The 20,899-nt window shown below is 45.8% G+C and overlaps 1 protein-coding gene across 1 annotated transcript in view; it reads right to left on the reverse strand.

The window, feature by feature from the left end:
• Positions 1-20,899, reverse strand: part of DNAI1 (dynein axonemal intermediate chain 1) — a 149,234-nt gene that overhangs the window by 56,433 nt on the left and 71,902 nt on the right. Inside the window, exon 13 of the mRNA XM_086480183.1 lies at positions 2,021-2,110. Within this exon, the coding sequence (XP_086336309.1) occupies positions 2,021-2,110 (90 nt within the window). The remainder of the gene's footprint in view (positions 1-2,020; positions 2,111-20,899) is intronic.

The following is a 20,899-nucleotide window of genomic DNA, read 5'->3' on the forward strand; positions in this document are numbered from 1 at the left end:
CCCAGAGGAGTTTATAAAAAAGAACTTTTGAATGCCATCTGCATGTGTCTACTGTGTTCACTAGAAGAGGCTCCTACTCCTGCAGTGAACACGAGACTAAGATTTACATATAATGTTAGACATTAATCTCTGCCCATGGCAGCATGGCCTAAAATTTTCAGAACAGACAAGCCTTGAGTGTCTTAATATAACAGGTTGAAAAAGTGAGCATCCAAGGATGTAAAGAAATTTCTTTGCTTGCTGAGGAATAATGGGACAGCTACTTCAAACTCATCCTCAGGGCAATCAAATTATTTTTTAATTAAAACATTTTGAAATCTTCAAAATGTAGAATTGTGGTGGTTCCGTGTCTGGCGGGGTTTTGGCTAACAGAAGCTCCCCCGGCTCCAACCTCGGACCCGGCTCTGGCCAAGGCCAGGCCAATGGCGCCTCTGCCAATAACTATGGACGGGTGAAAGAGGCCGCTGGTCGCGTCTGTGTGTTCTGTCTGTCTGTGCCGGTGAGCGAAGGGGGTGGGAGAGAGGCAGCCCTGCGGCCAGCCCGGTGGGTGAGGCAGGAGAGGGGCGGCTGTGCCGGAGCAGGGGTTCCCCTGCGGCCCGCGGGGGGGGGGGGGGGGGCGGCTGAGCCCCTGCAGCCCCCGGAGCCCAGCGGGGGCCCAGAGGTCGCCCTGCAGCCCGCGGAGGGCCCCGGGCCGGAGGAGCAGGGCCCGGGCCCGGAGCAGCCGCGCCTGCGGCCGCGCTGGAGCCGCCCGTGGGTGGGAGGGCGGCAGCCCCGGGAGGGCCCCGCGCTGGGGCGGGTTGGGGAGCTGCGGCCCCGCGGGAAGGACTCGCGTTGGGGCGGTTGGCGGAGGAATGTCTGCCGGGAGAGGGACCCCGCGGTGGGGCAGGGGAGGGCTGCGAGGGCCCCTCTGCCTGCGGGGGAAGGAGCAGCGGAGAGCCCTTGTGCCGGCCGGGCTGGGACCCCCGTTCCCTGCCCCTGCGCTGCTGGGGGGAAGGGGGAGCAGAGCTGAGCCCGGGAAGGCCGGGGGGGGGGGGGGGGGGGGGGAAGTGTGTCGTTTTTAAGACCTGGTTGAATCTCTCATTCTCCTTGATGGTGATGGTTGTTTGTATTAAATGTCTGTTGTTATCCCCAAGTTGAGTCTGTCTTTTCCCCATGACCATAACTGGTGAGTGAGCCCTCCCTGTCCTTTTTGTTGACCCTCGAGCCCTTTTGGTTGTATTTTCTTCTCCCCATCCCTCATGGGACGGGGTAGGGGTGAGCAAGTGGCTGCAGGGGGCTTTTGGATCCAGCTGGGTAGGCTCAAACCACGACAAGAATCAAATAGCCAACAGAAAAAACACGTGTTGAGATTCAGAGACATAAATTTAAGTGTCATTTAGGGACATTAATGCTAAGTGTCTATCAATATATGTACTCTAAAAGAGAAAGTGATCAAAAGCAGGACATGCAAACAAGTCTTGGGTGTGAGCTGCCTGTGTCACAGCAGAGGGAAACCCTCTGCCTGTCTGACTGCATGTTGCCATCCCACTGCAAATGCGAGCTTACTCTGCGTTACTTTGGCCATAATGGGAGAAATTTGCACTGTCCCTCTCCATTCTGAATTGCAAAATGTAGGGGACCATTCCGGGGGTAAGAGTCTTGAAGCTGGGGAAGAAAGCAGATTATTCTGCTCTGTCTCTGGGTGACCCTCCTGGGACAACGAAAGCTTCAGAGCAAGAATCAGTCTCGAATTCCTGCAGCTGCAAAGCAGGAAAATGATCTCTCGTACTCAGGCCCATAGGGTGCTACAGGTGCAGGCAGGATGAAGGTTATGTCCTGAGCAAGGAGTGGGCTGGTTCTGCTCATTTCCGAGTTTAACACGGAGCCCCAGACCCAGCTGTGATGGCACCTGCAATCTTTCGCTGCCCCTTCTTTTCAAACCTGGCTCATTATAAATAAAAGTAAAACTAATGTATCATTGAACTTCAGAGGCAGTTAGTTATAATTTGGCTGGAAAAAGAAACTGCCACTTGCTGTTTACCTTAACTAAAGTCCATGAAACAATCCGCCCATCCTCGGAGACAGAGAAGAAGTTCAAGTTGTTGTCCATGTCATCCTTCTGCCACTTGACCTTAAAACAAGAAGACAGTCCCAGTCAGCACAGGGCACTCAGCATTAGCAGGACAGAGTCCCATGCTCTCAGCAGGGTGTTCCTAAAAAGCAGCTGTTTCCACCCCAGAGGCCTGCTGGTGCCTAGCATGTATGAACACCCTTACCTCCACAGGCAGTTTCGGAAGTGCCCGCAGCACTCTGGTCACTCACTTTCCTGCAGGGATGCTCCAGAGAGGGGGCGAAGCCCCACACCTGGGAACTCTGCACCTACCCACAGCCATCTCCCCGAGCAGCAACAGGAGCATTGCCATCAAGGATGGGCCTTGTGAGGTGTCTGAGCTATGTAAGTGCTCTGCAATACAGCCCAATACCATCCCAGAGGTCTCTGAGGGCTCTCCAGACAACACCAGCAGTGCCACAGAAAGGTCCCCAAGAAACCTGAGTACATCTCTGACCTTGCACAAACAAACCCCTTCCTATTTGGCTAATTACTCCAAGTGCAGTGCCATATGGCTACCCTTCAGCCACACAACCTCAAATTAGCTTTCTGGCCCTATGTGGTGCACAGACAGCCCTTGCAGGCAACGTGTGGCATGGGTCCTTGGGGCACTTCTGTTTCAGGGAGATGAAAACATCTCCATTAAAACTGAAATCCTCCCTACACCTTCAGAGCATCTGTCTGCCTGGTAAGGAGATTTGCCTTTTGACTGTGACAGCTCAGCAGGAGAGATTAGAACTCAGATAAATGGCTTACAGTTTAGAAAAGACATTTCCGTTAGACCAAAAGCATTAAGAATGCTCGATTTTCAGATCTGGGAATTCAATCAGACTGAAGGGAAAAGGATCACTTGTCACTGGGCCTGTCAGCACACACTCTTGTGGGCATCTGTCAGTTCAGGACAAGCACTTCAGCAAGTTCTGCTAAGGTTTTCAAAGGTATATCTGTTCCTGTCCAAGCAGTGCAGCAGATCTATTTCCCTAAACATCACCCCATAAACATGATAAATGGGCATGATTATCCTAGAGCTTACCAGGTACGCATATCTATGACCAGTTACTTACCTGGTAGGTATCCCAGAAAAAAAGCAGCATTCCCAATACTTTAATTACACAGATTGGGTATTCTGATGATACTTCCTTGGGAAAAACAGTGTTAATTCTGTTTTGTAAAATTGTTTATACTGTGAAGTTCTGTGGAGCATGAAAATCCAGCAAGAAACTCAGCAAAGAGTAATTAATCCTCTAGTGAACAGGTTTCCCACCTAGAACACAATATTCTGAGGAAGGATAAATAAAACTTAAAAGGAATCCACCCGAGAATACATCAAAATGCCAGTTTCATGTCCATAAAGTGCAACTGAAGTGTTGAGTGGCATATACCTTTGAACATCCTTGCACAGGAGAAAGTGTAAGTCTCCAAATGGATCCACTTCTGCTATCTGGCATTAAAGGGATGATGTAATTCTATATGGGCCAGAATAAAATGGCTAACAATAAAAAGCCAAGTTCAATGGCACATACGGAGAACAGTGATTTCCAAGGCTGGCCATCATGCCCAAAATATGCTGGGTATATCTATTCCGTGAACATCTGCTTGGGATCATGAGCTACTGCTGACAATGACGGTCACCAGCAGCTGCTTCAGATGAAGGAGTTGGTGTAGTGAGGAGTTTTAATTCAAAGTGAGAAACGCAGAGCTCAGGGGAATGGAACATGCCCAATGTGTCTCATACTGGGTGCAGAAAAAGGGTCACGTTTCAAATCAGAGCTTTTTAATATGCCATTCTAAAACTGTCTGACCAGAAGACGTTCTTACTTGTATATCCAACACAGCTCTCCTCTAACTCTTCAGTCTACTTTCCCAAATATTTGGGAAAACCAGTCACACTTCCCAGCCTGCCTCTAAGGCAAACTGACTGCGCTTGAGACAGGGGAAACTATTTCTCAAGACAGTATCTCCTATGAAAACACTGTGCAAAGGTTTTGCCATTTAAACCTGGGAGGAATCAGCACAGGCGGCTCAAATATCCTCTACTGGGACACAACTACACTGCAAGAAAAGGTACTCTCCAGTACCTTAGACCTGCAGCCTGAACCCAGCAATGCCCTGAGCTGCACGTGGAAGACATATGCAGGTGACACATACTTGTACTGCAGTCAGTGTGGGTCTGAGCCATCCCGAAGTCTAGAGCCACCGTCCAGGTTGCTTACACAATGCACAGGCTGGGATCAGAGCTGGTCCAGACCCTCTCTGAAGGGAAAGTCCCAGCTTGCCCCCTATCAGAGTGTATGTCCAGATGCTCTGCTCAAGCTGTGCAGGGGCAGCTGCAGCTGAATTCCCAGCTCTGCTCTTGCCAAGTACAATGTAGATATTTTGCACCCAAGCTAGAGCCAAGTGACAGCCCATCACAGTGGTAGAAAATACATGGATGAAAGCTCAGTGGCTGGAGTCCACCCTGATCACCCTGTGCAGACACAGCTCCTGAGTCCTCACATCTACACTAATGCAACGTGTTGCAGGAACATCGTCTGGTGACTGACAACTTAAGCGCTGTCATGAGCTCATCACCGTAAGTTTTGTTCCCAAGCCAATTCCTTTCAGCATTCCCCAAGCGAAGAGCTTTTCCCCAGGGTTTGCCCACTCCAAATACCCTCTCTCTGATGGAGATCTATGCAAGTTTTCTACTATCAGTACTCAGTTAGGTGTCACAGCTACTTCTCTTCATCCATTACACAGACAGGTGGAGTCATCAGCCCCAAAAATCAAGTAGGCTGATTTGCTTGGGGTACTCTTGCCCCTACATTCAAAGCAGTCAGCAGTAGGTGAGTTAGGTACATATTGTAGACAGCTTCAACGCAGTCCCTCAAGGACATCAGGATCTGCCCCCAGATGACTGTCAGCAGCTCTCAGTGACGTAAGCTTGAATTTCAAAAAACAGAAATTGGCACTTAATACTTCCAATTTTCCTTCAACACCTCTGACACCTTAATGTGTTTGTGATCTTTTTTCTCCTGATCTCTGAATCCCATAAATGCTTATTAGAGTAATTAGCCTTCATGATACTGCAATCAAATAGGGCATCTGCTCAGAACTGGCCTTTTCTCTGCTCCCAGAGGTCCATGAATGTGGCACAACCTCCTGTCATTAGCAGTACCCGTGCTGTGCGGGGTGGGGCATTTGACAAGAGAACCAGGCAATTGTGTGCATAGTAGCAAGAAGTCAATTCTTTTCCTGAAGCATGTGATAATCAACCCAGGATTTTGGCTGCATGAGACAATTTACAACAAAAGTTCGATTATGGTAACAGTAAGAGTAAAGAACCACATGAGAAAAGAAACTGTCTGTAAACAGAAGAAAGGAGACAAATAAACACAGAGCAGCAAGTAATTCGCTATGCCTGATCATGATGGGACCTGTAATAAATTCCCATGTTTCTGATGTCATTCCTACAAGAGAAATAGTGCTTCATCAGTTTTCATGGCACAGAGGCTGTTAGTCACTCGCACTGACAAAACACAATTGGTCAAAATCATCCTGGCCACAAGGCTGACTTGAGCGCTTTGCAGGCAGCTGCAGGCAGGGTCTGCCTGCCTTTCTTGTAAGGTGACATCTGCTACTGAAAACACAAATTCCTCCAGCTGGCCCTCGGCTTGCCAAAACTCAACTGTGGGGTGCCACATGCCACACATGCACATTGACAGACAAGTAATTCCTTCCCTTTCTACTAATTATCCTTCAAGGAGCCCTTTGTCAGCATTGCAGTACTATGGTCCTGCTGACACCTGCCCTAAGTTAAATAAGAGCATTTTGGTCATTCAATGTCTAAAAAACAAAATAAAGTCTGCCACAGGTAGAGAAGAGGAAAGACAAAGGCATTATCAAATCCCCAGGTTACCCTTCGGCAAACTGGCCAGGTAAGATGCTCAGATGACTCCAGCAAGCAAACAACTCCTTGGGCTGCTGACGAAAGTCCCTGCCAATATGACCTGGGGACAAATTCCTTCCAGTGCCAAGATGGCCATCAGTACAGTCCTAAGCAAAGCCATCATGGCAATGCAGGGTTTGGAGGGACCTGAAAAGGATATGTATTCTGCTCTGAGGCAGGATCAGAGACACCCCTACCATTGGGGACAATTCACATAGGCTGTTCTCACAAGCCTCCAACACAGGCGCTCAACAACCTCCCTGTAGATATGTCAGTGCTTAATTGGCCTTATACAGGACATTTCCTTTACCACAAGTCAAGCCAATCACTCCTTACTATCTCCCCAATAGACACAGAGAACAAGAGTTTATTCTCCTTTTTAGGACAGTCTTCAAATGGGCAAGAAAATCTTGTGTGTCGCTGCTCCTTTCTATTTTTCACCAACATGACAAAACCAATTGCTTCAGCTGTTGGTTCCACGTCTTGCTCTCCAAGCCTTCACCATTCCTGTTCTTCCCCTTCATCCCTTCTCTGCAGCTGCAACCACATGGTACAGGGCCACTCCTAGGCACCAGCAGACAGGACTTACAACCTCCTCTATCTTGTATTCCTGCTAATAAATCAGAATGAGACATGTCTTTGTGAAGCAGTGTTGCATTGCTGACCATTGGCAGTGATCTGCTATAGTCTCCCTTTCTGGCACCCTGCTGCCTAACCAGTCATCCTGTTTCGTATTTGGGCATTTAATTTCCCCTTTCTAAACATTGTCTTGTCTCCCCTTTCATCACATTGATTTTGGGCATTTCTTCCGATTTATCGAGATCATTTAGAACGTAATCATGTCCTGCCAAGTGCCTTGTCCTCCCAAAGGGGCTTCTCTATTCTGTAATCGGAGCTGTTAATGAAAGTATCGGTCAAAAGAAGACCAGAACTGACAGCTGGAGGGTCTCACTTGAAACACCTTCAGAGACTGACAGCAAGCTCTGTATAACTACTCTTTGACCACACTGCCTGACGCACCTGAGAAGCCTGTTTATGGTGATTTTAACTAATTCATATATCTCTACTTTGGTTATGAGAATGTCATTGTGTAAGCCTGGATCAAAAGCTTTAGTCAAGTAAAGATGGATAGAGGTGATAAACTTGACTGCCTCTCCCTTCTTCATGAGGCCCATTTCTCTGAAACAAAAGAAAGAAAAGAAATTATACTGGCTTGACAATTTATTCTGGTGGACAAGTCCATGTCATCTTCTCTGAATCACCTCATTAACTAGACATTTATAAACGGATTTGCCATTTGTTCCAGTGTTTTTCCAGTCATCAAAATTGGTCTGGTTGGTCAGTAATTCCCTGGGTCCAACGCTATCATTTTCCTCCAGATATTTTTTCACTTCTTCTGGCCCTTCAAGACCCTTCCTCCTTCTCATGGCCATGCTTGTCCTACAGACCAGAGTGCAGACTGGTACACTGCTGTTCTATCATCCACACTTCGCAAGTCCCTGTGGCTGGCTTAGGATGCCTCTAGCCTGGGTGAATGCTCCATACACTGGTTTCTAGGCTCTGTCATGGCCCTGTCCACGCCACTGTCCCTCCTGCATGCAAGGACAGTCCCTTTGAGGAAAGCATCTGCAGAAACCTCTTTTGCCAGACATTGGCTCTACAGCATCACTGAAAAGTGTTTTGGGATTGATGACAGCAGACTTCATATGTATCATATTCCATATACTTGGCCACATCACAGGTACGTGAATGTGCGTGAGTCCACAGGCAACAGCAAAGCGATGCTTCCATTCATCCATGTCCTGGAGCATAACCCAACCCTGCCCCTGAGTCAGGGTGCTCCATCCGCTCGGATGCTGTAAATGGCATTACACATAAACATCAGCCTCTGCTTAAAATGCAGGATGGATGTAGCCTAAAAACCCCCTAAAATGCTTGTTAATGGCCTGAAATTGCTCTGGCTAGTTCTTTCAGTAGTCCAGGGTATGTTTAAGCCAGTCTTGCTGATGAGCAAGAACCTGTCTCTTCTAAACATTCTTTAACATGCTGTTTCTCTATTCTGACCTGTGCTTTTATCCTTTTGTTACATTAATCATACTAAGCAGCCAGTCTCAGACACTTATTTTAAGATTAAACAATACAGCATTGAGTATTTTATCCTTCTCCATACCACTCAGTATTAGCTGAAAGATTGCTTTAGTCATGAGCCTATGTTCTTCATTCCTTTAACTTCTAATATACTTCACAAATATTTTCCCCTTTTCTTTTGTAACCCAGGATAATCATGGCTCATTTTGCACCTTCACTTTCTCTGTATTAATTTGTCTTTATGCTTTTCTCTGCTACTCAGCTTTAGACACATGTCTTTGTTTCTGTGCTTCAAGAGTTTCTTTGTAATTCGCTGCCGAGCTCTAGATGCAGCTGTGTGGGCCCCTCCTGGAGAGCTTGCCTTTTTGCCCAGCCCAGCAGCTCAGGGAGCTCACCCATCTGGCTCTGTACCTGAACAAAGCCACAGTCTCTTGCCAGAGCCCAGTTATGCATCACAGGAGCACAACGGCTTCCCAGCCTCTCTGGGATCTCCCAGCCACCCTGTTTCCCCCATACCTTGGGCACACAGGGTTAAGCAGGGCCATCCTGACACTTCTCCTTACACTCACGCTGGCTGAAGACTTTTACTCAAGGCTTCTTACTGGCAAACATCTGCTCCTTGAGCAAGCATGCAAACACAGCAAGGGAATCAGCCCTCAGCTCGCTCTAGCTGTGCCTGCCCTGGCAGCAAAGCACAGACGCAAACCCACTGTCACAACCACATTTCCCCAATGTCTTTATGCACAAGCCTGGGCCAAAGCAAAGGACCAGCAGAGCTCTGGGGCTCTCTCAGTACGAGAGAGAGAAGAGAGCTGAACGAGAGCTGAACATGCGCTGTGATTTTGCAAGGACATAAGCATAAGTTTGGCGTAAGCCAAACTGAATCCATCACACAATGGCCCAGGTCACCAGCTGACAGATGAACGCAGTGTGGATGCTTGCAGAAGCAGACAGACCAAACTCCAACCAGGAGTACCCATCCAAACCTGGATGTGTTAGTCCAACAGTGCTCAAGTAAAGGATACTTTCTTCATTTCGCTTCTGTCCTGTTTTTTTTGGCTCATGCTGAAGTGCTGATCTATGATAAATTGCTCCATAGGTCACATCTGGAGCCCGTCTGATCTCTCCTGTGCTCTAGTGCAAATATTCTCCTGGATTCCCCTACAGCGATCTCTGATTGAGCTAAGAAGCAGTTCTCATTTCTTCCCTCTGTCACCTCCAAATGTGCTTCTTGTTGGTTCCTGCCAGCAACTTTTAGCAGAATGGCATCCGGAAACATCAAGTCATTACCAGCAGTGAAAAAATCTTTCAATTCTCTTCCTGTCAATGACAAATTGCCGTTTTTTGTTTATTCCCCTCCCTGTGTCCCTTGCCTCTGCTCTTTGCCCAAGGGATCTGCTGCAGATCAGCTGATCCTCAGTTCAATGACTTTCTCTTTTGCTGGAGCAAATAGTTTGTTCCTCCTTGCTGCTGAGACAACGTAGTGCTTCTACAACAAAGTCCCCAAATGTCTTCCACCAAGGACATTGCCAGCTATTCTTCATTTGCTGCTTATCAGGCACCCCAGCCTCGCACCATAAGTGAGCCTTGCCACCTTGCTGAGGATCCTCTGCCAGCTACCAGAAGTAAGGCCAAGGCCGGGCACCTGGAGGAGTACATGCGAAAAGCAAGGCTGCTCTCCTGCAGTCAGTCACAAAAGACCCCCAAAAATCACTCGGTCACCTAGAAAGCACAGGCTACTTCACTCACATGCAAAGCAACACCAGCATCAGCCTTTATGCAGCAAGAGACAGGCAGAGGAATTGTTCAAAGTGAGGAGCACAGCAGTGTCTGGAGTCCCCAGTGCTAACTTGGACAGCAGTACAGGTTATGCTATGTGGAGGTGGGAAGGAGGAAGACAGAAAGCTTTACTCCTCACCACGGTTAGTTGGGATAAAGGCAAAGACTGAGCTAAATCTAGATGACTCACTTTGAATCCAGGCAATAATGAAGATTTTAAAGAGCTGTGACAACGGAGTGCAGACTGCTTACTCCAAGATTTAGGTCAAAGCAGCCCAGTTAGCCTCTTCGGCTAAGTATTACTTTAGGGGAGAAGGCACTCCTGGGTCCTGATTGCAGTTTGGGCATATGACACCACTATGGCAGAAGATTTGGCTGTGCCCTGGCTGTGTGTGGATCTGGGCTTCCTGCCGAAGGTAAACCCAGGCAGGCAGGCAGGGAGGAGCCATGGTAAGCCCCAGCTGGTCCCTCAGTGAGGGGGGCCAGAACCATCGCGTGACCAGCGTGCCTGTCTTGGAGTCAGGATGGCAGAGTACAGCATAAGGGGCTCCTGCCCTGTGGTGCATGCTGAGCAAAAGAGATTGCTGGTTTGTATCAGGGCTTTTTGCCATTCCTGTCCATTCCACTGGCAAGCAGACAGCATTTCTGCTGTGGAATGTCTAGCAAGAAAGACAGATCTCCAAAACAATAAGAGTTCTGGTCAACATTGTCACAGAAGACATTAGTCCTTGATTTTGTTCTCAGAAGCTGCTGCGAAAGCCTAGTCCCTGTCCCCATCCATATCCGTGAGCCCTAGAAACGGTGCTGATAAAAGCACAGCAAATGGATGAATCCAGCCACAACTAAAGAAAAGCAGCTGCCCCGGAGAGGAATAACCAGGCCTACCATATGGGGAGAGCTGGACTGCCACTGTCAGGCTCAAGAGTCTTTGCCTATCCAGAAACTTCAAGGAGAAAAGCAACCCTCACGACTTGGGTGACACTATCGTCTTTCTGCCACTATCTGAGACACCTGCATGGGAGAAGTCGGAGAATTTTTCTTGAGCGGAAAAAGACTTTTCAGGCCAGGAGACCAGTGCTTGTGTGGAGCCAAAATCAGATATCCCAGAAAGGTTCACCTGAGCCTCTGCCTCTTACACCAAATTTATTGTTTACAAAGAGGAAGGCAGGTCCTACGACAAACCACAGGTAAAGCAAAAGTATTAAGGCCTTCCTTCTTTCAGTGCCATATAGAAAGATAAATAGTAACTAGTAATTTAGCAAAATTAACTTTAAGGAGCACAGGCCAGAATGCTGAGATAAGACAGCTATATCCAACTCTGCAAGGCCTGATGAAATTCAACCTAAGGTGCTTAAGGGAGCAGCTGAGGCAGCGTCTGAATCATTAGCAATTTTCTATGAAAATTAGAAGACAGGAGAGGTCCTGGAGGACAGGAACAGGGCAAAAATGCCCCCAGGAAACCCAAAACAAAACCTGTCTTGAAGGACAGGTTAAAAGACTGTGGACCAGTCAGCCTAACGCTGAACTCTAAGAGAGGCACAAAGTATTAAGTCATCCAAACATATGTACAGGGTAAGAAGATAAGGAACAGTGAATATGGGCTTGTCAAGGAAAGATCTTATCAAACAAAATTTATTTCCTTCCTTGGCAGGGTAATGGGTCTAAAGGTTTAGAAGGAAGGAGTAGATGTGATTTACCTTTTATTTTGTAAAGCTTTTGGCATACTCCCTGTGACGTTTTCAGAAGCAAGCTAAGAAAAAAACGTCTAGATGGAATTACTATGAAGTGGATGAGTGACTGAAAATGAATTTTCAAGAGTTATAATCAGTGATTTCCTGACCACTTGGGAGAACATCTCTAGATTGTTCCCACAAGTGACTGTCCTGGGTCCAGTTCTATTCAATATTTTCATTAGTAAGTTGCATAGTGGATTGCAAAATACACAGAATATTTGCAGATGACACGGTTTAGAGACAGAGGATTCTCTTAGGATCGAGACACAAAGTTATCTTGACAAACTGGAGACATAGTCTGAAAACAATAAGGTGAAATGTGATAAAGACAAGTGTAGAGGGACACAGACAGGAAGAAGAAAGCAAGTAAACATGTAGAAATTAGGCAGCTTCTGGCTGAGTGACAGTAGTGCAGAAAAGGATCAGAGGCTGGTGCAGGAATCAGCAAAGTGATGCTGCAGGAGGGGTGGGGGAATTACAGAAATAGTTTTCACGTGCATTAAGAGGTGTGTACCATGTAAGACATCATAGGTAATGACTCTCGTCTGTCAGTTGTAGTGAAGACAGCTGGACTGCTCAATCTCATTTCAAAGAAAGCACTTCAGGAATGGTAACATATCATCTGTGATGGCATGGTGGGAGGAACAGGACACCTTCAAGACCTCTGCCTGTTCTCATTTCTGTGATTCACAAACAGTTCCCCAGTTCCAGAAAGGAAGATTCAGTCTGACTTTAAATTCAGTATCACCTCTCACGAGCTTACTGCATGTCATGTTCAACCACACTGTGACTGCTTCATTCACTGCAATAGATGAGACTGCTTTGTATAGCAGACAAGACAAGTCTTTTGAGTGTGGGTAAGAGCTGATGGAGAGATATAAATAAAAATTACTTTGATTTACATATATATATAAACTTAAAAATAAATTCATTTAAAAATGTTCCTATCTAAAATCTAGGTTTTCTTTTAAATGCAAATGTTTCAGCTATGACAGTAATCTTCAGATAAGGGAGCTGCTAAGCGAAGGAGGGTTCTCAGTGCTACTCTATCCTTTGTAGAAAAATTTGTTGACGTTTTACCATAAAATCATGCAACAAGACAGAGTGGATCAGGTCAACGTGCTTAGGAAGTAAACTTGTCCCCAAGACAGAAGCTCTAAAGAGGTAAGGTCTGCGAGGACTCACTCTTCCTAAGGTGAGCCAGTAATACCTGGCTATACTGTTTGCATGAGAGAGGAAATGGTTTTGACAGGTGCTGAATGTCAAAAGGTTCAAAGATCCCAATGCCTTCCAGTCAGTTTGGGCTTCCTTCACCTCTCTTACATCTTTAATGAGCAACTCTGACCTAAGGTACTCCCTGTCATCCCATCTGACGCAGAAGTAGGGATTTATTCAGATGTCTCCTGACTTTACCTACTGTCTTTTTGTGTAACACAGGTTTCCTGATAGTAAACATGCTGGTTAGGAGGGTCAGGCTGGCTGACAGGCTTGGTAACAGTAGATAGGCACTGAAACGAAGGCAGCTGCTTCATCTACAAAGAAGTTAGGCAGCATCCAAGGCAGCCAACTTGGCAGGACTGTATCTCACTAAGCAAGGATGCAGCTTACTGCTATGATAACCAAAACCACCTCAAAACACCCTGGAAGAGAAAACGCAGCACAGCAATGCCTGGGTGCTCCTGGAGCAGCCCTCAACTGCAGGCCGTCAGTCACCTGCATCATGGGCATAAGGCTGGCTGATGGCTTTATTCACGGGTACCAGCAAATACCAGCTTTATCCAGTGGCAGATGGTTGCTTCTGCTATAGGCAACAGCAGGAACTTCCCATCTAAAAAATTTACAAATGCCTTCTCTCATTCTAGCAGCGTATGGCTACTTGCAAGTTCTACTACAAGCATTCCTGGAGTTTTCTCCTCCAAAGTCCTTGAAAACTTCCTGAACACTTAGATGTGTTCACCAGCTATGAGGACACACTGTAAAATAAATTCCCACGTCATATTTAGCCCCATAAACATCCTCTTATGAAAATCAATTCTCTCCCACAGATAGAACAAGTACCCACCACCTTGATGGCATCTTCCTGGGACTCACAGCCCCAGGCACCATCTCTTGAGAACCAATGAACTCAAGGGTGCAAGATCAGTAGACCGGAACAAAGAATCAGGACCACCACATCAGTGTATTCACACATCACCCACAAATTCGGGGTGGAGAAGAAGGGTAGCAAAACCTCTCCCATCAAACAGCACATTGGGTGATACTGGGAGGGACTCAGCACTGAGTTGAGCAGCGAGCACGGCCATGGGAGCGCCACTGATGCAGGGCAAAGGTGCAGCCTGGGGCTTGTGCATCTCTCATGCTTCAGAGACTCAGATTTATCTGGAGGAAGCAGCGCTTAGTTATAAATAGCACTGGATAAGGCTGGCCCTACTTTCAGTTTGTTTTCTTCCTGCTGGGATTTGGATGCTCTGCTTTGTACAGCGCTTCACCAGGAATCTGCTTGCTTATTCTCCTCACAGCACTTCCCACTGTATTTATTAGGCTGGTATGTAACAGCCGGGGAGCTAGGAACCAGACGTTAGACTCTCACCTGTTTGTCCCGTCAGTGGTCGTGTTCCCGTGTCAGACGCAGCAAGCAGGCGAGCAATGGGTGCCAGAGGCCAGAAAACCTCAGAGGTATTTAAGCAATTGCAATTCACAGCTCTAGGTTTTAATTCTGACTGTGCTCATCAAGCAAGATTTCCAATTTACAGCCAAAGTATGAAGTTCCCCGCTTGGTGTGCAGGGAAAGCAGACACACATGGCAGGCAGGCTCACATCCAAATCCCCAAGCTGCCTGATGCTGCTAAATCAGAAACAGCATCTGCAATGTGCCTGACAGAAGGTTCCCATCATCACAGGATCGAGCGGGCTTGCAGCAGGGACAGGGAGAGACAGCCCCAGGGCCTGCCAGGTGCTGGGGGTCCCAGGTACCGTACCGAGCTGTGGCAGCTTACCACAGCACTAGGGGTGGGAGAAGGGTGGGAGCCACGGCCAGCCCTCGTTTCCCACATCTCGCTGTATATCTGTGCAATCTTGCTTGCACCATCCCTGCCCAGCTTGCCTCTGCCCTTATTGCTCTCTTTTCTCTATTTCATCTGCTTTAGAGATATGTTGTTTCACAGGCTGCATCAGTGTCATTAAGACCCATCCCGTCCATACACTTTCTACACGTATTTTGAAGATTCAGCAATCAGCAGTCACATTTCATAGGCCAGCAAAGAAATGCATGTTTTCCACTAAGATTCAAAGTAGTTTCCTGATTCCCAGTAAATATTTAGTTAACCTTTGTGACTGCTATAAAGCAGTAGAACAGGATTCAAAGATCCAAGCAACCAAACAAATGTATTACAACTTCTCTGCCCTTTTAAACCTCAGGCTAACATTTTCCAACATCACAAGGCCTTCAGGGGACTCTTAAATGTTTTAAGTGAATTTTTCTCTACAAAACAGTACCAGTACAACTAACAGGCAAAGAAAATTGTTTATACTTTGCTTGCAGACAGCAGAAAAGAAATAAACAACCTGAAAACCCACAATAAGATGGTTTGGATCTTAAGTAAAAGGAAGAGAAGGGAGAAAAACAATACAGCACTAGAGGAGAATCTATTTAGAAAGCATCAGTGAGAGCAGAAGGCAGAAAGTAAGTTCAGCATCTGTATGAAGTACAGAGAGAAAAGCAGCATCAAAGTAGAAAAAGCTCCTTTTCAGACAAACATTATATGATCTGCAAGGGATGCTTTGCAAGAGAATTTCTAACCCACAAGAATGCATACCCAAGGCACAACTGAAAAATAACCAGCTACGGAAACTGAATCTCCAGAAGATACAGTCTGATACCATCTCAAAAAATTCAACACTGAATTTAAAAAATCATGGACTTTGTCCCTTATTGTCAAAGATACTTAGGATGAAGCATCTGGACACTTACCTTGCCTAACCTTAAAGTGGCTCAAAAAGTGTCTCAAAGATTTTGAACAAGGTACAAACATGCTGCAAAAGATTTTATCCAGCATTTTTGCCACAGCAGTGTCTTGCACTTTCCACCACCTCCACCATGCCTAAATAGACCCAAAGCTTCTGGATGAATTTCTGTGGCTCAGCAGAGTCTTTCCAAAAAATGGTGGAACTTGACTCTGTGGGAGACAGGATTTCCTCCAGCAGGGCTGTGACTGTGCAGTGAGCTAAGGACAACCAGAAAGCTGCTGATCTTGGCCCTGTTTTCTACAGCAAGCACATGGCAACCCTTCCCAAGCACAGCCCTTCTTGACCACACTTCCCTCCAGGAGATGACAAGGGAGCAAACACATGACAGATGTTTGTCAGCCACTAAATGCCTCCCAGTGCTGCAGCAAGGAGTGTAGTGTCAGGTCCTCAACAGACCAGCACAACTGCTGCTGCAACAGCCTGTTACTGGATGCAGAGTTCAGTGTAGGGAGCAGGACTGCAGCAACAAGAAAGCCTCTGTCAGAATGAGGTCTCTAGACCCCAAATGCAACCTGGCTGGCCCATGGATGCTCTGCTCACTCCTCTGTACTTCTGTGCATGCACTGAATGACTGAAGTGACCTCCCTGGTGAGGATACAGTGGCCTCCTTTACTCCTGGGACATCAGACATTAATTAGATTTTTTGCCCTGTTTGCACTGGGTCAGGTATGCAAGGCAGGGCTGGTAGCAAGAAAAAAGTAATAGAAAGCTGGGGCTGGAGAGTAAGGTCCTCTGTGCAGACATTGCACTGACCTATTATGAGAGCTGCAGTTTGCTTGCATTACTCTACAAGTTTTGGGCTAGGTTTCTGCTCTATTATCCCTCCAAGCTACATTCTCCCACTTGCCAGCTCGTATCCTGACGCTCCTCATCCCTATCTTGGGTCCAGCCTCCTTGGTTTCAGGTCACTGTTGCTGTCCTTTCTTCTCTAGATTTCTGTTTCTCCTCTAGAATTGCCCACTAACAGTATCCTCATAATGCTGAATGAGGTTTTTTCACTGAACTACCCCCAGCAAACACTTGTTTTGTACTCCTTAGCAGTGAAGGCAACAGGAAGGGCATTGAGCCTGTTCTGAGACAGATGATCTTTATTCTGACCTTGATAGCAACCTTCCGTCTTTTTTTTTCTTTTATTTCCTTTGCATCAAACTCTTTGTTTGCCTGAAGCCAAAAGAACAAAATATTATGTGAAGCAGTAACATCTCAGAGCCAATGCAAGCTGCAAAATCTGTTTGTCTGACTGCAGATGACAGATTTAGGAGACTGCTCATCATCAGAAATGAAACAATGTGCTGGTGTGACAGTGGATTATGAACAAAATGCTTTTTCTTCTCCTAAATGCAGTGAATACAATCTGCTTCCAGGAAAGGCCTTTTTTGGTGGAGCTGTGCCCAGCAGCACCGAGTGGGGTGGAGAATAGCAGGTCACGCTGACTTCAAAGGTATTTTGTAACTGAACTCATTTACTTCCATCAGCAAAACTAGACCTCAGTGTGTCTGGGGTGGCTAAGATTAGTGTAGACTTATTCAAGGACTTAGATTAGAACACAGAAAGTAGAGGTGGAGAAGGGGTAACATAATTATGGGGCAAACTCTAGCGAGCCAGTCTCAGTTTACATTTCTACAGGTTCTACTGGGAAACTATTCTGCAAGCTGACACTCCCTCTAGTTTCCTTTGGCAGTTTGCAGAGTGTTATCATCCTGCCTTGCCCTTTTTGTCCTAACCACGAGCATCACATTTAACCTGAATGGCATTTGGTGAAGAATTAGCAAGCAGTGGCTAGCCCTTACTCCTCCCATGCACAAATACAAGGGAGAAAATAATGCTTTCAGGATGCCATCTGAAGCTCCATGGCATCAGCTCCTCAGGGAGGCCAGATCAGCTCCAGTAAATCACCAGTGAACCAAGCTGCTTTTCTAAGCAGTGATCTCTCCATAGCAATTCCAAACCACACTGTGCACATGGGAAAGCCTGCTGCAGCTGATATTTGCTCTAAGCACAGCCAAAAGAAATGCTCCCTTTGCAGACCTTAGGGTCATCACTCTGCAGTGGGAATTTAGTCAGTAATTCTGTCGGTGAGCAAGTAAAAAAAAGTATTTCCAACCCTCTGCAGCAGTATTGGCTCTGTACTAGTCCCAGCAGCAAGTGAAATAACATCGTTTTGGTTTGATGTGAAAGTGAACTAGAAGCACACAGTGGAAACAAATCTGTTGAATAAGATGTGTTTTAGGAGAGAAACTGAACAGCAGAAACAAACATTGACACAGCACATCGTTTCAGTTATCAATCCCCGTTTCTGAACTGCTCCAGATTCCAAATGCTTCAAAACTAAAGAATTTAGTATATCCCAGAGATGAAAGGTAAGAAAAAAGCACTCTTCTCAGCTGTAAATAAACTCTAATAACCTCTTTTTTTTAAAAAAAAAAAAAGGGAGAAAGTAAGAATGAAGCTCAAAGACTGGCCAAGGGAAAGGCTCTATGCTGAAAGCCCCTTCCCAGCAGGGTGTTACTTCTCCGCAGAGGAGACTGCTCTCGTGGGCCCTTGTGCCAAAGTCTAGTCAAGTTGTCCCACTTTGACTACCCTCATTAACATCCAGAGCCAAACTCTGGGATTGAGCCATTGGATCAAACAGATACCCTGCCCAGGGACTTCCTTTCTAGGAGTACTCAGTGCTGGAGATGATGGCAGTGTGAGGATTTTGCTATTTGCAGCATTATTTTGATTAAAGTGGGGTTTAGCTTAACCCACCATAGTCTTTTGCCCAGCAGAACATAACAGGTTTGACATAGTTTCCCAGGAGCTGACTCCTTTTAAGCTGGTGTTGGCAGCCAAAGACAGAGGCCTGAATTCACTGACCTGGGAGACCAGTTCTATGTTCCTGTAAGACCTAAGGTTTCGGTGGTATATTAGCCACATTGCACTGAATGAATATACATTCATGTGTCTCTGTATGTGTTTATTCCTTTGTGGCTTTGGATCTTAATCAATTGGTAGTAAGGAATTAGAATTGTGTAATTTAAAACAAGCCAGAATTTTCCATTATTTACAATGCAGTAGCACTTAAAACATGGAAGACAAATTGCCAAATTTATAAAAAGCCATTGCTATGCTCTTTAAAAATATGGGGAGTAGTATCAGGCAGACAAACTCATTCTTAGGTAACAGAATTAGAAAATTTATATTAGTCTATTTTGCTCTTAATAATTGGCTATGTTACATCAGCTTGTTTTATACAAACTTACTGAGATGCTACTAAGTCATTGGAGATGAAATGGCATAAGAAAAGAGCTGTCAGCCTGCTTTAGTCACTTCCCATTTTGCTTCCATTGTGAAAGGGCTCTATTGTTTCAAAAGGAAGGAGCCAGACAGTCCAGAGAACAAAGGCTCCTAATTGTTCTGGAAAACTTTTTACTTTTCTAATTGGTCTTCAAAGTCATGGGCTTCCAGCCAGGTTTCAGACCAGTTGGGGTGTTTGTGGGGGAGAGTAGAGCATCTTTGGACTAAATACGAAAAACAAGGCATCACTTTCTAGAATCATTTAATGCTGAATGAGGAATAACAGTTCAATGTCTCAACACAACAGATAGTCCTTCACGTTGCTTTTCCTCCCATCAAACAGAAAGAAAACATTTCTAACCTTTTGGCTGATATTGACAAATGCCTACAGTTCCGATCTTTCCAACAGTGGTACAAGCTCTTCTGATTGCTGTGCAATCACCTTAGTACTACCCTTCCTCACTAGTTCGGTAGCAAGTTAAAAACTGTCAAGTTTACTAAAAATATTGGTGCTTTATTGCAGAAGAAAACTAAGAATAATGATTCTCAGCACTCAACCTTTGGAAATAAAACAAACGAGCAGGAACTAGAATCTATCCATACCTACATCTATCTGTATCCATGAGGTAGTTTTTCTCCTTTGCACAGCTATCTCTCTAGAGTGCCTAATGATTTTTTTCACCTCTGAGCCACATTGCTGCCAAGTAGTACACATCAACCTACCTTTAAAAACCCTGCACAGACGGCTTCTACTGATGAATGTACCTGTTTCTGATCTGTAGGGAGGAAGCCACTAATAACACCCCTTAAGCATACTCTATCCCTCCTTGTATCATCTGGGGCACAAATGATCTGGGATTCTGGTGTCTATAGTGTGCAGTAACAACTGTTGACCTGCTGTAGCATGCTGCAGCAAAGCCATGAAAAGCTACACGTAGGACTTACTATTTTGTCTGGCTTTTTTACTGGAAGCCTAAATGGCAATGGGAGAAGCTTAGAGCTCTCTGCATGTGCGTGTGTGTGTGTGTGTGCCTGAAACATTGTATTATTATAACCACCCATGGCTGGGGTACCATGTTAACCTGGAAGACAAGCTAAAAATGTTTGCTAGAGGAAAAGCTTTGGACAGACAAGCAGCAAATATATAATTCAGGTCTTCTCTGAAATGTTACATTTGCATAACCTCTCTGTTTATAGCAAGCAGCAGTCTTGCTCTTGGCATATTCCACATTCATCTGCATTCCCATCAGGATCCCTTGATTTCTTGGACATGGATTTATTGGAAGATGCAATAACAAGGAGCCATGGATGGGGGTCAATCCATGCACGGCACATGCCAAAGTACAAGGAACACTGGCAGTGTGCCTAGAGGTATGACTGCATTAGGCAGCCTAAATCAGATGACAGCAATAGTTAACAGCAGCAACACCTGTAGCCCAGGCTAGCAAACCAAATACACACCCCTGCACCTCAACAGGCTCATACAGACCATGTTGAAATACATGCTGCCACACTTTTACTGCTAGAAACAAGATCAGAAGCACATATACCTTCTAGTGCTCCAATCTTAACTCAGATTACACTGTAGACACAACTATAAAGTTAGCTGGATGTAGCAGTGTATTCACCCCAGTCCTTCATAGTACCATCCATCTTTGGTGACTCTTTGTGACAGATGCCAGAGTGGCATTACTTTAAGAGCATTACCTGCACACCACAATTGTTAATTCACTAGAATACTTCAAGGTCAAGTACAAAGTAGTGTGTCTCGAATCCCAGTGGCAGCCAATTCCATAGACAGCTGTCCCTGGATTTACTGCATCCAATAGAGCTCTCTTTTAGGACTCATATATGTGTTTTACACTTGCTGCACTGTGATTTCGTATTTGGAACATAAATAGCGTTGCACGCTGGTATATACAGAGGAGATCAGTTCCTTCCCAAGCAGAAGTAATTTATAATAATGAAAACTAAGAAGAA

This window comes from Leptosomus discolor, chromosome Z (assembly GCF_034619465.1).
Source record: "Leptosomus discolor isolate bLepDis1 chromosome Z, bLepDis1.hap2, whole genome shotgun sequence".
Classification (NCBI taxonomy): Eukaryota; Metazoa; Chordata; class Aves; order Leptosomiformes; family Leptosomidae; genus Leptosomus; species Leptosomus discolor.